Source organism: Ovis canadensis, chromosome 10 (genome assembly GCF_042477335.2).
Source record: "Ovis canadensis isolate MfBH-ARS-UI-01 breed Bighorn chromosome 10, ARS-UI_OviCan_v2, whole genome shotgun sequence".
In the NCBI taxonomy this organism is placed as follows: domain Eukaryota; kingdom Metazoa; phylum Chordata; class Mammalia; order Artiodactyla; family Bovidae; genus Ovis; species Ovis canadensis.
In genome coordinates this window covers 86,088,388-86,106,069 of record NC_091254.1, presented here as the reverse complement: position 1 = coordinate 86,106,069, position 17,682 = coordinate 86,088,388, and the positions used below count along the sequence as shown (strand labels likewise).

General features: G+C 38.6%; 1 protein-coding gene across 9 annotated transcripts in view; it reads left to right on the top strand.

The window, feature by feature from the left end:
- Positions 1-17,682, top strand: part of LOC138446669 (ATP-binding cassette sub-family C member 4-like) — a 217,477-nt gene that overhangs the window by 187,692 nt on the left and 12,103 nt on the right. For 5 of the 9 annotated variants that reach the window (XR_011259504.1, XR_011259500.1, XR_011259499.1 and 2 more), the window contains 3 exons: positions 1,738-1,827; positions 9,923-10,095; positions 10,536-10,641. Coding sequence is in view for 3 of the 9 variants with exons in the window: in XM_069601897.1 (XP_069457998.1) it covers positions 1,738-1,827; positions 9,923-10,095; positions 10,536-10,641 (369 nt within the window). In the remaining 6 variants the exon portion in view is untranslated. Of the gene's footprint in view, positions 1-1,737; positions 1,828-9,922; positions 10,142-10,535; positions 10,642-17,682 lie in introns of those variants that run through there. The other 4 variants (XR_011259501.1, XM_069601896.1, XR_011259498.1 and 1 more) reach the window with 3 other exon arrangements.

Here is a 17,682-nt window from a genome sequence, read left to right as displayed (position 1 = left end):
TTCTTTATGCTCAGGATCTGAAGTAGTTAAATATGTCCCCTAGAAAGACCACCGGTTGAAATTATATGCAGGAGTAGCTTGCTTACTTGAAGGAACCTAGAAAATGGAGGGAAGGAGGAAGAATATTGGGGACCAGCCTCCCCTCGCCTGAGCTATGTCACTTGTGTAAACCTCAGGAAGACATGCAGAAGATACCTGCATATGGGAATCTTAAGGTTGATAATTACAAACAGTAACAAGTTTTTATAAAAATCTGAAGTAGAATGATGATTATTCCCCTGACAAGGAAAGCTTACCATTGTTTAGATGGTTGTTTAGTCTTTGATCCTAAATTCAAGTTTTGAGGGAGACCTTAAACTTGGGTCTTGAGTTTTTTTTAGTTCAATTCAGTACTCATTCTGAAATATTGTATGACTAGTGATTTTGAGTGCTTTGGAGGCATATGGGCCACTTAATCAACTTTGTGTGAATAAATCTCCCTTTATAATATCTTTTTAATTATGGATTTGCTCAGAGATATCTCTTTTTTGGTGGCACACCCTGAGTTTTCTTTTCTCTCTCACCAGACTTAAAACTGAGACCATATTAAAGGAAGGTTTGGAAGGCTTCCTGAGTATAATTCTTCCTCATGATTAGGGGAAAGAAATATCTGTCTTCATCTTTCCTCTCAGGCTTTTGTGAAGTGAGGAGGAAGTGGTGATTCGAAGCAGTTCCAGGCACTTGTGGAAGAGTCAGGTCTCCTCTTGTTCCCACACGAGTACATTCCCTTGTCCTGCCCTCTTCACTGAAATGAGCTTATTGGGCTCTTCACTGCTGCCCATATTCTTATGATCTGGCTTACTAGAGCCTTCCAGAAGAAAATGTAAATGGCCTACATGAGCTTTTGTACAGGATTCTCTCTTGAAGCTAAGAGGACGCATATATTTCCAGAGTAATTTACTTATGGCTCCTCCTGAAGCAGATGAATAGGAAGAATGATTTGAAGTATCATGACTCAGGTCACGGTGGGTTTCAGGTCCTTCTGGCCTTGCAGTTAGTAACGAGGTTCTGTGAGGCAGGTCTTCCTGACACACAGATGAGAGAACGTGGGGACCAGCTGATGCCAAAATCAGAGATGATCTCTCCATGGACAGAGGTGCTGCAGACCCCAGGAGCTGACGTTCCCCTTACGCATGTGGGGATGTTCATTTCACACATGTGGAGAGATTCCAGATCCTAGAAGACAGTCTGACCAATGGGGAAAATAGCCTAGTTTATTCTTCAGTGCTAATGTGTAAATATTTAATGGTTTGCTTTGAGGCATAAACCTCTACTAATCATGCTGTTTGTATTTCCCAGTCACACCAGCATTGACAGTTAATTTATGTAGATCCTGATGTTAAGTTTCTCGTGTAATTATTCCCTCAGTTTATGTGAGTGTTTAAGCAGATATTTATTGCCAGGGTAGTATTAAAAAAAAAATCAAATCTTCCTTTGTCTTCAGTTTTTTCCTTAAGATGAAAACACTTTCAACACTTTCTTCTGTTAGTGTTCAGTAGTCCAGAAGATATTTTATAGCACACTATGTACAATGGAAAATTATTTTAGAAATACTGTTTTGTAAACATACATTTGCAACTTTATTATAAATAATTAATGAATTTAGATGTTTTTGCATTTTATTTTGACATTGTGTACACATTGGAATAAAACGAAAAAAGGTTTAGGTAATAACATTCACTATTTTGGGGTATTTAGGAACCTGCTTTATTCACTGGAACAATGAGGAAAAATCTGGATCCCTTTAATGAGCATATGGATAACAAACTGTGGAATGCCTTAGAAGAGGTAATTTATTAATAGTAACTTGTTAGCATCAGTATCTGTGTGTTTACATTTAGAGCATTGCAGATAATTAAGGGGAGCATATCAGTTTCACTGACTTCATTTACCTCCTAGGAAAACACTGATGACATGGGTGCACTTAAAAATGTGTGTATTACTTAGGAATATATCTACCTAAAGAAAGAAAAGACCTATATATAGAAAACTATAAAACACTGGTGAAAGAAATCAAAGAAGACACTAATAGATGGAGAAATATACTGTGTTCATGGATTGGAAGAATCAATATAGTGAAAATGAGTATACTACCCAAAGCAATCTACAGATTCAATGCAATCCCTATCAAGCTACCAACGAACGGTATTTTTCACAGAGCTAGAACAAATAATTTCACAATTTGTATGGAAATACAAAAAAACTTGAATAGCCAAAGCAATCTTGAGAAAGAAGAATGGAACTGGAGGAATCAACCTGCTTGACTTCGGGCTCTACTACAAAGCCACAGTCATCAAGACAGTATGGTACTGGCACAAAGACAGAAATATAGATCAATGGAACAAAATAGAAAGCCCAGAGATAAATCTATGCACATATGGACACCTTATCTTTGACAAAGGAGGCAAGAATATACAATGGAGTAAAGACAATCTCTTTAACAAGTGGCGCTGGGAAAACTGGTCAACCACTTGTAAAAGAATGAAACTATATCACTTTCTAACACCATACACAAAAATAAACTCAAAATGGATCAAAAGATCTAAACATAAGACCAGAAACTATAAAATTCCTAGAGGAGAACATAGGCAAAAACTCTCTGACATAAATCACAGCAGGATCCTCTATGACCCACCTCCCAGAATATTGGAAATAAAAACAAAAATAAACAAATGGGACCCAATTAAAATTAAAAGCTTCTGCACAACAAAGGAAACTATAAGCAAGGTGAAAATATAGCCTTCAGAATGGGAGAAAATAATTGCAAATGAAGCAACTGACAAAGAATTAATTTCAAAAATATACAAACAACTTATGCAGCTCAGTTCCAAAAAAATAAATGACCTAATCAAAAAATGGGCCAAAGAACTAAACAGACATTTCTCCAAAGAAGACATGCAGATGGCTAACAAACACATGAAAAGATGTTCAACATCACTTATTATCAGAGAATTGCAAATGAAAACCACAATGAGGTACCATTTCACGCCAGTCAGAATGACTGCTATCCAAAAGTCAACAAGCAATAAACGCTGGAGGAGGTGTGGAGAAAAGGAAACCCTCTTATAGTGTTGGTGGGAATGCAAACTAGTACAGCCACTATGGAGAACAGTGTGGAGAGTCCTTAAAAAACTGGAAATAGAACCGCCATATGATCCAGCAATCCCACTGCTGGGCATACACACCGAGGAAACCAGAATTGAAAGAGACACATGTACCCCAATGTTTACTGCAGCACTGTTTATAATAGCCAGGATGTGGAAGCAACCTTGATGTACATCAGCAGACGAATGGATAAGAAAGCTATGGTACATATACACAATGGAGTATTACTCAGCCATTAAAAAGAACACATTTGAATCAGTTCTAATTAGGTGGATAAAAAGAGCCTATTATACAGTGAAGTAAGCCAGAAAGAAAAACACCAATACAGTATACTAATGCATATATATGGAAGTTAGAAAGATGGTATCGATAACCCTGTATGTGAGACAGCAAAAGAGACACAGATGTATAGAACAGTCTTTTGGACTCTGTGGGAGAGGGCGAGGGTGGGATGATTTGGGAGAATGGCACTGAAACATGTATAATATCATATGTGAAATGAATCACCAGTCCAGGTTCGATGCATGATACAGGATGCTCGGGGCTGGTGCACTGGGATGACCCTGAGGGATGGTATGGGGAGGGAGGAGGGAGGGGAGTTCAGGATGGGGAACATGTGTACACCCATGGTGGATTCATGTTGATGTATGGCAAAACCAATACACTATTGTAAAGTAATTAGCCTCCAATTAAAATAAATAAATTTTGCATGGGGATGACCCAGAGAGATGTTATGGGGAGGGAGGTGGGAGGGGGGTTCATGTTTGGGAATGCATGTAAGAATTAAAGATTTTAAAATGTAAAAAATAAAAAACTAAAAATAAAAAAAAAATTATATTAAAAAAGAAAAAAGTATATATTGATGATGATGAAGAATCAACAATATAATGTGACACGTCTTCATTTTATCTATTTCCCTAGAACCCTGAACAAATAGATACGTTATCTTTTCCTAGAGTACTCAATTAGATGTCAAAACTCTGGGATCAAATTCTATTAGTGACCTAGTGAATTAATTCGGAGAAGGCAATGGCTCCTGACTCCAGTACTCTTGCTTGGAAAATCCCATGCATGGAGGAGCATGGTGGGCTGCAGTCCATGGGGTCACTAAGAGTCAGACTTGACTGAGTGACTTCACTTTCACTTTTCACTTTCATGCATTGGAGAAGGAAATGGCAACCACTCCAATGTTCTTGCCTGAAAAATCCCAGGGATGGCAGAGTCTGGTGGGCTGCCATCTATGGGGTCACATAGAGTTGGACACGACTGAAGCGACTTAGCAGCAGTAGCAGCAGTGAATTAATTACTCCATTACACTCCAATATTCATTTTATTTTTCTGGTCTTCAGTTCAGTCGCTCAGTTGTGTCCGACTCTTTGCAACCCCATGAATCACAGAACTCCAGGCCTCCCTGTCCATCACCAACTCCCGCAGTTCACTCAGACTCACGTCCATCGAGTCAGTGATGCCATCCAGCCATCTCATCCTCTGTCGTCCCCTTCTCCTCCTGCCCCTAATCCCTCCCAGCATCAGAGTCTTTTCCAATGAGTCAACTCTTTGCATGAGGTGGCCAAAGTACTGGAGTTTCAGCTTCAGCATCATTCCCTCCAAAGAAATCCCAGGGCTGATCTTCAGAATGGACTGGTTGGATCTCCTTGCAGTCCAAGGGACTCTCAAGAATCTTCTCCAACACCACAGTTCAAAAGCATCAATTCCTCTGGTCTTAGGAAACATCTGTTAAGTGGAGACAATAGTAGTTTTTCCTTATTGACTAAAAAATATAAACAAGATCACACTAATAAAGTGTAGAAGTTCCATAGGAAAATGTTTATAAAGGTAAATTATATAGTAGGAATTGATAATGATTATTTATTGGTAATTATATCATTTTAATGCTCTAGCATTAATACAGATAACAGAACCCTGGAACATCTGCTCAGTTGTTATATGAATAGGTTCATTTCTAGAGAATTTTCTGTTATTTGTGTCATGTTTTCCCTTGCCCCACTTGTTTGAATTTCCTCACCCTTGCATGAAAAAAAATTTGACTATTAAGTTGCTGTCAGTTTGTATATTAATACAAACTATTTTGTGTATTTGCACTCATTTTACGGATCAGTTCTACTGTTGGAAGAAACCCTAGACTTCTAAGCCATAGATAGACTTCTGTTTTCTCCTAGGACCTAGCTCAGTCTTTTGCTTTTAAAAAGTAAGAATGAGTATTCCTATGCATTAACAATGAAAGATCAGAAAGAGAAATCGAGAAAACAGTCTCATTTACCATTGCAACAAAAACAATAAAATACCTAGGAATAAACCTACTTAAGGAGGCAAAAGACTTGTACTCATAAAACCAGAAGGTACTGACAAAAGAAATCAAAGCTGATGCAAAATAGATGGAGGGATATACCATGTTCTTAGATTGGAAGAAACAATATTGTGAAAATGACTATACTACCCAAAGAATCTTCAGATTAAATACAATCCCGGTCAAATTACCAATGGCATTTTTCATAGAATTAGAGCCAAAAATTTTTCAGTTTTAATGGAAACACAGAAGACCCCAAGTTGCCAAAGCAGTTTTAAGAAAGAAAAATGAAGCTGGAGAAATTAGATTCCCTGACTTCAGAATATATTACCGAGTTGGCCAAAAATTTGTTACATAAGATTTTATGGAAAAACTTAAATGAACTTTTTGGCCAGTTCAATACAGATCTAGAGTAATCAAGATGGTGTGGCACTGGCACAAAAACAGAAATATAGATCAATGGAACAGGCTAGAGAGCCCAGAGATGAACTCACACACCGGTGGTCACCTATTCTGTGACAAACAAGGTGAGAATATATGATGGAGAAGAGGTGGTCTCTTTAGTAAATGGTGCTGGGAAAACTGGACAGCTATGTGTAAAAGAAGAAAATTAGAACACTCCCTAATACTTTATACAAAAATAAACTCAAAGTGGATTGAAAACCTAAATGTAAGACCAGATACTATAAGACTCTTAGAGGAAAACACAGGGAAAACACTCTACATGAATAACTACTAAATGTTTGACTGATCTTTTTATTTCAGAGAAGTGTGGCATATTTTTAAAAATCTTTTTTTGTTTGTTGTTACACAAATCCGAGAGATTGATTGTTCATGTTGGTTTGAATTGGTATGTTTGTCATTTAGTGTCACCCTTTCATGGAAGCTCTGAAATCTGTAATATACAGATGAGCCTTGACTGTAAGCAGGCAGATTTGGAGGTATGACCATTTCCAGTCAGTAATTCTGGTTTCGGAAGGATATCACCACCGAGTCTTTATACATCTACCCTGCTTTTCAGCAACATGTGGATTTTGTTTTCTTAAATTGAGTTGATTGCTTCACCTTCTCCTGCCTGAAAAGCAGTGCACCTCTGATTTCATTTAAGTCTGTGAGTCTTTTACAATCAAATTCTGCAAGAGAAGAGGTGTGTAGAGCATTTAACCATTAAATATAAAGAATGATAGGATGATCCACTACTCTTGAATTCATAGGACAAATGTAACGGTGAAATTGGGACACATCTTTAAAAAAATAACTGGAAGCACTGGTAAATTATTTTTTCTATTTGTTTCCCAGATTTAGACCTTTTTTTCACAGATTCTCAGATGGCATTACTCTAGAATTTTAGAATATATTTTTCCATGGACAGAGAAGCAATGTTAATCTAAATTACAGAAATACTGAAGTGGTAGATAACACTAAGATCTACTTCTATTTAAACTACATTTGGAACTTTCTATAAAAAGAAAGAAATGTGAGTTTATTTCACAAAGTGAAGTATGTGGTTTCCATCTGATGCTTCTGGAATTAACCCTGTTAACTTCAGTGATATCACTTAGAGAAATCATCCCATCATTGTGTTTCTCTAGGAATTGATTCCTTATGACTGTTTGCATGTAAGAATTAAAGATTTTAAAATTTAAAAAATAAAAAACTAAAAATTAAAAAAAAAAACTTATGAAATCGTTCATTGAAAAACATACAAATGTGATAAAGAAATAATTCATAGAGAATCTGGATAAAGGGATGATTTATCAGTCTAAGTTATTGTTGTTCAGTTGCTAAGTCACCTCTGACTCTATGTGACCCCATGGACTAAAGCACGCCAGGCTTCCCTGTCCCTCACCATCTCCTGGAGTTTGCCCAAGTTCATGTCCATTGAATAGATGATGTCATCCAGCCATCTCATCCTCCATCTCCCTCTTCGCCTTCTGCCTTCAATCTTTCACAGCATCAGGGTCTTTTCCAATGAGTTTACAGCAGGTGGCCAAAATATTGGAGCTTCAGCTTCAAAATCAGTCCTTCCAGAGAATATTCAGGGTTGATTTCCTTTAGGATTGACAAGTTTGATCCCTTGTTTTCCAAGGGACTCTCAATAGTGTTCTCCAGTACCACAGTTCAAAAGCATCAATTCTTCAGTGCTCTTTTATTGTCCAGCTCTCACATCTGTACATGACTGCTGGAAAGACCACAGGTTTGATTATATGGACCTTTGTCAGCAAAGTGATATCTTTGCTTTTTAATGCATTGTCTAGTTTTGTCATAGCTTTCCTGCCAAGAAGCAATCATCTTCTAACTTCAAGGCTACTGTCACCATCTGTACGGATTTTAGAGCCCAAGAAGAGGATTCTTTACCACTGAGCCACCAGGGAAGCCCACCTTCATCCAGCCAACAAATGTCTACTAAGAGCTTGTTAGGCAATGCTGCAGATTCTGGGGCTGTCACAGTCGTCAAGAGACAAAATGTCTGTCCTTCTGGAGCTGAAATTCTCCTGGAGAAGTTGAAAATCAAGCAAATCATATGTAACAAAATGTACATATGTAACAAAATCTCAGTGCTGATACACGCAAAGGAGAAAAGTGAAGCAGAAGTTGAGAAGGGGCGAGCTGATAGCATTATTAATAATGGGCAATATATTGGTCTGTTACAAATTCTGCATGTACTGACTCATTTAATGTTCTTAACAATGTTAGGAGGCACACACCTTTATAATTATGGTATTATAGTCTTAGAGTTTAGGAAGCTAAGATAGAGTAGGTTCAGGAACTTGCCCAGTTGGTACAGCCAGGCAAGACTTAATCCCCAGGCTGCCTGGCTTCACGTCTCCAATTTATTTTTGTTTGGCTTCAAAAAAAAAAAAAAAAGTCAACAAAAGAACCTAAAATGCCGTACTTTGGTGCAGTCTCCAAAATGACAGAATGATCTCGGTTCATTTTCAAGGGAAACCATTCAGTATCACAGTAATCCAGGTCTATGCACCACCCTAATCATAGAAAGTGAAGAGGAACTAAAGAACCTCTTGATCAAAGTGAAAGAGGGGTGTGAAATAGCTGGCTTAAAACTCAAAATTCAAAAGACAGTTCTATACATCTGTGTCTCTTTTATATTAAAAAAAAAAAACCCTCAACATTAAGGAAGCTAAGATCATGGCATTCTATCTCATCACTTCATTGCAATAGATGGGGAAATAGTGGAAACAATGACAGACATTATTTCCAAAATCATTGCAGACGGTGACTGCAGCCATGAAATTAAAAGATGCTTGCTCCTGGGAAGAGGAGCTATAACAAACCTAGACAGAATATTAAAAAGCTGAGACATGACTTTGCCTACAAAGTCCATGTAGTCAAACTTATAGTTTTCCCAGTAGTCATGTACCAATGTGAGAGTTGGACCACAAAGAAGGCTGAGCACTGAAGAACTGATACTTTAGAACTGTGGTTCTGTAGAAGATTGTTGAGAGTCCTTGGGGCAGCAAGGAGATCAAACCAGTCAATCCTAAGGGAGATCAACCCAAATTTTCTTTGGAAGGACTGATGATGAAGCTGAAGCTCCAATACTTTGGCCACCTGATGTGAAGAGATGACTCATTAGAAAAGACCCTGATGCTGGGAAAGATGGAAGGCATGTGAAGAAGGGTATGAAAGAGGACAAGATGGTTGGATGCCATCCCCAACTTAATGGATGTGAGTTTGAGCAAACTCCAAGCAATAGTGAAGGACTAGGAACACTGGTATGCTGCTGTCCATGGGGTTGCAAAGTGTTGGGCATGACTCAGTGACTGAACAACAACAACCTATATCCATATGCTGGGAGAAATAAGATGTTGTGTTTTCTTTTTTGTGCATTTTCATTCACAAACAATGCATTTAAGACACTGAAGAAAATGCATTTGATTGGCTCAGTATTTGTAGGATTAAACTTGGGAAAGAACCATCATCAGAATGGGCTCCAGGAATACTAATGTATAAGTGGCAGTTTGCTATTGCTTCAACTTGCATATATTAAACTTTAGAAAATAGTAAAGGGCCAATAAGCTTATATCTTCAGAGAGCCAGATTTTCTGTAAAATTTTTGAGAGCTTTTCTCTAGTGTACCAATTCCTATGCAAAATGTACTTTGGGAAACTTGACTCAACCATAAAGATCCTTTTAACTTTTCTGTTTCAATCATATTGGGAGAAATAGCTTCACTTTATGAGAAACTTCCTTAACTAACCCCTGGGGGGCGGAGTTTCTGGTGGATGTCCTGTGGTGGGAAAGGGGGACACTGAGATCTTTTTGTACTGAGTTGACTACACCATCTTTCTCAGTGAACACTCATTGGAAGGGGCTCTCCCCATCACCTGGCTGTACATGTAAGATACGTAAGAAGTCCTGAAGATGTCAAAGCTCTAATGTCTAAGAGGCTTGTCTTAGACAAGTAGCAGTTTGCTTAGAAAAATGTCATTCTTTCTGTATCCACAGGTACAACTCAAAGAATCCATTGAAGGTCTTCCTGCTAAAATGAATACTGAATTAGCAGAATCTGGATTGAACTTGAGTGCTGGTCAGAAACAACTGGTGTGCCTTGCCAGGGCTCTTCTCAGGAAGAATCAGATATTGATTCTTGACAAAGCCACATCATATGTAGATCCAAGGTGTGGAGCTGAGCCCCAGGAAATCTTGAACTGACTTGTAAATGTGGTAAATGGAAAACATTTAGAGAATCTTCAAAATGTTTCTAAGTGCTCGCTTGGCCTCATGGATATCTGTTGATAATATTAATTCCAGAAAACAAAGGAAAAAACCAAGACATGTTATATGGTGTTAATGTTGTTATGAGGCACCCTAAGAAAGCTGAATTCCTAAATCCAGCTCCTGATAGTTTCAAGCAATTTTGAGGGAAGACTAACTTTCCATCATTTTATTAAAAATAGTAAATTTCTAAGTAGACTTTTTATACTTAGTTTTTTAGGAATAAGACTATATGTTAAAGTATTGATTTTAAAAAACATTGTAAAAATATCATAGGATGTTTTTAAGTCTTAAGTCTGCTTTTCCTGTCTTTACTGAATTAAATCAACTTCTTTGTTTCTAGAACTGATAAGTTCATACAAAAAAGAATTCGTGAGAGATTTGCCCAGTGCACTGTGCTGACCATTTCACACAGGTTGAGCAACATTATTGACTGTGAATGGATACTGGTAAGACCCTCTCCATTTTAGTTGTTTCCATTTATGTTCAATTTTCAATGTATCCTTCTGTGTAAAATTTGATAGGAACCTCTATTAATTTTTCTCTTAGTTTCTTTTCTCATTCCTGGAAGTTACTCAAGTACTTAACTATACTTTTAGAATCCATTATTAAATAATATATCCAATAATCTTATATTTTCATATTAAAAGTTTATTTGAATTGTCTTTTTTATAATGGCCAACAATTAAAATATTCCAAACCCAAGTTTTAGCTCCATATTTTAGTGGGGTAGAACACAGTCATTTTCACTGTGTCATAGTTGTTTCAGCATTTTTGGATTCCCTTATAAAAAAATTAGCCTCTAGTTTAGACAGAAGGTTTATGGCTAAAGTTGTAGATTTTCTCAGGAGTCCACGAGAAGAAAAGGCCTAGTGAGAAAAACAGTATTTTAACTGAAAGGATTTAATATAAGGAATTTATTACATAGGGAATAGAGTGCTAGAAAACTGAAACACTAGGGTAACGATTTTATTTTATTTTTCTTTAAATTTATTTATTTTTTTAATTTTAAAATCTTTAATTCTTACATGCGTTCCCAAACATGACCCCCCCTACCACCTCCCTCCCCACAACATCTCTCTGGGTCATCCCCATGCACCAGCCCCAAGCATGCTGCATCCTGCGTCAGACATGGACTGGCGATTCAATTCTTACATGATAGTATACATGTTAGAATTCCCATTCTCCCAAATCATCCCACCCTCTCCCTCTCCCTCTGAGTCCAAAAGTCCGTTATACACATCCGTGTCTTTTTTCCTGTCTTGCATACAGGGTCGTCATTGCCATCTTCCTAAATTCCATATATATATGTTAGTATACTGTATTGGTGTTTTTCTTTCTGGCTTACTTCACTCTGTATAATTGGCTCCAGTTTCATCCATCTCATCAGAACTGATTCAAATGAATTCTTTTTAATGGCTGAGTAATACTCCATTGTGTATATGTACCACAGCTTTCTTATCCATGTCATCTGCTGATGGACATCTAGGTTGTTTCCATGTCCTGGCTATTATAAACAGTGCTGCGATGAACATTGGGGTACATGTGTCTCTTTCAATTCTGGTTTCCTTGGTGTGTATACCCAGCAGTGGGATTGCTGGGTCATACGGTAGTTCTATTTGCAATTTTTTAAGGAATCTCCACACTGTTCTCCATAGTGGTTGTACTAGTTTGCATTCCCACCAACAGTGTAGGAGGGTTCCCTTTTCTCCACACCCTCTCCAGCATTTATTGCTTGCAGATTTTTGGATCGCAGCCATTCTGACTGGTGTGAAGTGGTACCTCATTGTGGTTTTGATTTGCATTTCTCTAATAATGAGTGATGTTGAGCATCTTTTCATGTGTTTGTTAGCCATCCGTATGTCTTCTTTGGAGAAATGTCTATTTAGTTCTTTGGCCCATTTTTTGATTGGGTCATTTATTTTTCTGGAGTTGAGCTGCATAAGTTGCTTGTATATTTTTGAGATTAGTTGTTTGTCAGTTGCTTCATTTGCTATTATTTTCTCCCATTCAGAAGGCTGTCTTTTCACCTTGCTTATAGTTTCCTTTGTTGTGCAGAAGCTTTTAATTTTAATTAGATCCCATTTGTTTATTTTTGCTTTTATTTCCAGAATTCTGGGAGGTGGATCATAGAGGATCCTGCTGTGATTTATTTCTGAGAGTGTTTTGCCTATATTCTCCTCTAGGAGTTTTATAGTTTCTGATCTTACATTTAGATCTTTAATCCATTTTGAGTTTATTTTTGTGTACGGTGTTAGAAAGTGATCTAGTTTCATTCTTTTGCAAGTGGTTGACCAGTTTTCCCAGCACCACTTGTTAAAGAGATTGTCTTTACTCCATTGTATATTGTTGCCTCCTTTGTCGAAGATAAGGTGTCCATATGTGTGTGGATTTATTTCTGGGCTTTCTATTTTGTTCCATTGATCTATATGTCTGTCTTTGTGCCAGTACCATACTGTCTTGATGACTGTGGCTTTGTAGTAGAGCCTGAAGTCAGGCAAGTTGATTCCTCCCGTTCCATTCTTCTTTCTCAAGATTGCTTTGGCTATTCGAGGTTTTTTGTATTTCCATACAAATCTTGAAATTATTTGTTCTAGTTCTGTGAAAAATGTGGCTGGTAGCTTGACAGGGATTGCATTGAATTTGTAAATTGCTTTGGGTAGTATATTCATTTTCACTATATTGATTCTTCCGATCCATGAACATGGTATATTTCTCCATCTATTAGGGTAACAATTTTAGAAAGCAGCTACCATATCCTAGGACGGAGCTCCAGACCTGAGATCTCAGAAAAGAGGCCCTAAGGAATTGATGCTCAGACCTCCAAGGAGAGGTCACTGCCCGGTTGTGGTCATATTTGTGATGGGGCAGGATGGGGCTGGTTCTCCAGGTGCTAATAGCCGGGAGCTGGAGTCAGGTCCCAGTGCTGAGGTGCCACTAGTAGCAGAATCAGGTAGAGCATTAGCAGTTTCCCACCTTCAGTCTCCCTCTAGTGCCCCCTCCTGGCAGAACCTAACAAAGGCCACCTGGCAAAAGGGTCTCTCAACTATTGCAGTGACTTCTGCTTCACAGATGAGAGTTTGGAAAGAAAGGCCAATCAGGGATGAGAGACTAAATAAACAACCAGCGAGTCTCTTAACAATAGCTCTGTTCTGCACACATGGCAAGCTCCAGGCTTTTGTCTCTGGATCTCTATCTAGTATATTCCTTCCAGGTTTGGTTGGCTCTTTCTTCCTTAGTAATTTAATATTTCCTTCCTTAGCTTGATTTCCTTCCTGCATCTATTCCTTTTCTCTCTCTTTTTCATTTTCTCTCTTTCTTTGTCCTTTTCCTCTGTTGCTTGCTCAGTTTCAATACATGTTAGGATGTGGCTTTATAAAACAAGAAAAGCATTCCTCAAAGATAAACTTTGGCAGCAAATAATCTCAAGGAATGCAAGATACTTTGAGGTATTTTGATGGTCCATACAAAACAGGCAATAATCACTAATGAGTGGTCAGTAGTACCCACAGTTCTTTATGTCTGATGATAATAGAACTGTCTCTTTTGATTTGGGCAGTTCCTGGAATATCGCCTCCCACCCTACCTCACATGCATTGTCAGATGGGGCATCAGTGGGGACACTGAGTAGATACCAGGCTGTCAGCACTGAGGCAGTGCCTGTAGCCTCACTCCCTGAGCTGGACGTGCACAGGAGTGAGCTCTGGGGAGGCAGATGATGGGAGTGGGGCATCCCCAACCAAAGGGATGCTCTAGGCTCCAAACAGTACATCTGGTTTCCTGGACTAGACATCACAGTAGGAAGTGGGCTCTACATGCAGACTTTCATGAGGAATAGGGTTACATTCAAGATTGCCCAACACTGACTCTTAATTTCTAGAAATGTTTTGTGTCAGGCATCCTTAGTCGTTCATTTTGTGTTCTTGATGCTAATTGAAAAAGTAACCTTTTATTGCTAGATTTTACCTGTCTCTTTGTTCTTACCTCTCAACATTGCATTTCGGAGATTATCCCCTAAAGCACCATTCTTCCTTTATAAATAAATGATGCTGACCTATTTCAAGCCCTTTGTCAGGCTTTAGACATAGCAGCAGAAAGATGGCTTGATCTCCAGCTCAGTTAAGGGTCTGTTCAATTAAATTCCTTGGTCCTAAATGTACCCTGAAGATTTATTTTTGGTTTTTGGTATTATAACATTAATGTCATTAATGGTAGCAGATTCTTTTTATTATCTAATTCTTAGAAATACTGTCACCTTGGAATGTGTGCTTGGTTAGGGAAACCGAGGAAGGACAGAATTTGGACATGTCACCTGGTCTCTAGTCTTTCCTATTCTATTGTTTTCCTCTATTTCTTGGCATTGATCACTGAGGAAGGCTTTCTTATCTCTCCTTGCTTTTCTATGGGACTCTGCATTCAGATAAGTATATCTTTACTTTTCTCCTTTAGCTTCTCTTCATTTATCAGCTATTTAAATAACCTCAGATATGCAGATGACACCACCCTTGTGGCAGAAAGCAAAGAGGAACTGAAGAACTAACTTCTTCATGAATGTGAAAGAGGAGAGTGAAAAGCTGACTTAAAACTCAGCATTCAAAAAACTAAGATCATGGCATCCAGTCCCATCTCTTTGTGGCAAAAGATGGGAATACAATGGAAATAGTGACAGACTTTATTTTCTTGGACTCTAAAATCACTGCAGATAGTGACTGCAGCCATGAAATTAAAAGACACTTGCTCCTTGAAATAAAAACTATGACAAACCTAGACAGCATATTAAAAAGCAGAGACGTTACTTTGCTGACAAAGGTCTGTCTAGTTAAAAGCTATGTTTTTTCCAGTAGTCATGTATGGATGTGAAAGTTGGACCATAAAGAAAGCTGAGTGTCAAAGAATTGATGCTTTTAAACTGTGGTGTTGGAGAAGACTTTTGAGAGTCCCTTTGGACTGAAAGGAGATCAAACCAGTCCATCCTAAAGGAAATCAGTCCTGAATATTCATGGGAAGGACTGATGCTGAAGCTGAAACTCCAATACTGTGGTCACCTGATGTGAAGACCTGACTCATTTGAAAAGGCCCTGATGCTGGGAAAGATTGAAGGCAGGAGGAGAAGGGGATGACAGGGGATGAGATGATTGGATGGCATCACTGACTTGATGGACATGAGTTTGAGCAAGCTCTGGGAGTTGGTAATGAACAGGGAGGCCTGGCATGCTACAGTCCATGGGGTTGAAAAGAGTCAGACACGACTGAGTGACTGAACTGAGCTGAACTGTCACTTGGTCAGTCCTAAAGTGTTATCACTCAGCACCTGATATGCAGATGTGAACATCTGTTTCCTCTGAACAAAGCAGCTTTGTTGCTATTATCAAAGTATGTTCATTTGTTTAACGCTTTACTTACCGATTTGTTGTTTGGTTGCTCAGTCCTGTCCACCTCTTTGTGACCCCATGGACTGCAGCACACGTGGCTTCCATGTCCTTCACTGTCTTCTAGAGTATGCTCAAATTCATGTCCACTGAGTCAGTGATGCCATCCAACCAGCTCATCCTCTGTTGTCCCTTCTCCTCCTGCTTTCAATCTTTCCCAGAATCAGGGTCTTTTCTAGTGAGTCAGCTCTTCACATCAGGTGGCCAAAGTGTTGGACTTCAGCTTCAGCATCAGTCCGTTCAATGAATATTCAAGGTTGATTTCCTTTAGGATTGACTTGTTTGGTCTTCTTTGCAGTCCAGAAACTCTCAAGAGTCTTCTCCAGCACCACAGTTCAAAAGTATCAATTCTTCAGTGCTCAGCCTTCTTTATGGTCCAACTCTCACATCTATACATGACTTCTGGAAAAATCATAGCTTTGACTAGACGGACCTTTGTCAGCAAAGCAATGTCTCTGCTTTTTAATACACTATCTAGGTTTGTCATAGCTTTTCTTCCAAAGAGCAAGTGTCTTTTACTTACCAATATCTCCTGGTAAATTTCTATAATCTCAAATTTTTCTCTCTTGATCAATGTCTATGAACAAATCTTTAAAGAACTTTTATGAAGCAATGTCCAGCCAGTCTCTCCCCAACTTTCTAGTTTTGTCCCACTCTGCTCTCCCTCCTTCCTTTACAGCTAAAATCACACTGATGGTCTTTCAGTTCTCCAAATTCAGTATTCACTGTCTTACAGTGTGCCCTCTCTAGAATTTTGGCTTAGTCTAAGGTGCCTGTGATGGCAATGGTGAGATGGTGGGACTTGGGGTAGATAAGGAAGTGAAGCCAAATGGACTGCATGATGGATTGAACATGGGATCTGAGGGCAGAGAAAGAAGTTGATGTTGGTTTCTGGGTGCAGAGACTGAGCATCTGGGTGAGGAGTGAAGACAGAGGGAGAAGGGAGATGCTAGGGTTCTCTTTGGAGCCTGTCACCTTTGTGATGGATGACCTTGTTTCCAGGAAAGGATCTTACCCTTCACTGTGGAGCTTCCCTTCTCACTCCTGTGTTGGGAGACCTTCAGGGTAGGGCTCCCTGGTTGCGTTCATCAGTGATGTCACAGGCAGATCCCACCAGGAGATGTAAACTCGGCTACTTGTTTATATTTTGTTCTGAACTGGTTGGGGTTGATGACTCCTCTGGTAGGAATGGCAGGATTAGACCTCAGGGGACCTCTGCATTCCCCAGTTACAGAGTTGGGGATTGTCCTCTGTGCGCCATTCATCCCAAGTATAAAGCTTTTATATTTTTCTAGAGCTTCTGATTACCAGTTGGCTTTCAATTCAGCAAAAACATCACCAGTAATGTTCTTTCTCAAAACTTTAATTATTGAGGCAATTTTATTTTTGTTGCTTGCTTTAGAAATATAGACATACCTTGTTTTATTGTGTTTCCCAGATACTGTTTTATTTTTACAAATTGAGAGTTTGTCAAAAACCTACATTAAGCACGTCTATGGGTGCCATTTTTTCCAACAGTATTTACTCATTTTGTGTCTCTGTGTCACCTTTTGGTAATTCTCACAATATATCATACATTTTCACTATCATTGAAGTTGCTCTGGTGATCTGTAACATCAATGATCTTTGATATTACTACTATGACTTACTGAAGTCTCTTATGATAAGATTTTTTAGCAAAACTTTATATATGTACATTGTTTTTCTCATTGTTTTTTCATTATTGTGCAATAATGCTATGCACACATGCTTGGGTACAGTGTAATGTAAACATAGCTTCTATGTGCCCTGGGAAACCAGAAAATTCATGTGACTCACTTTACTATGCTGTTCATTATATTCTGGTATTCTGAAATTGAACCCACAATAGCTCTGAGGGATGACTGTACCTGTTTCCTTTCTGGAAATCAAATGATTGTCTGTTCTGAAAGCTTTAAGGACATAAAGACAGGTCAATCTACTACAAAGTCTAACGTTCCAGAGGGCAGGTGGCCAGCCTAGAGGAGCGGCTGAGGAAGTGACAGATGTTTGATTTTCTTGAATCAAGACATTTCCCAACTC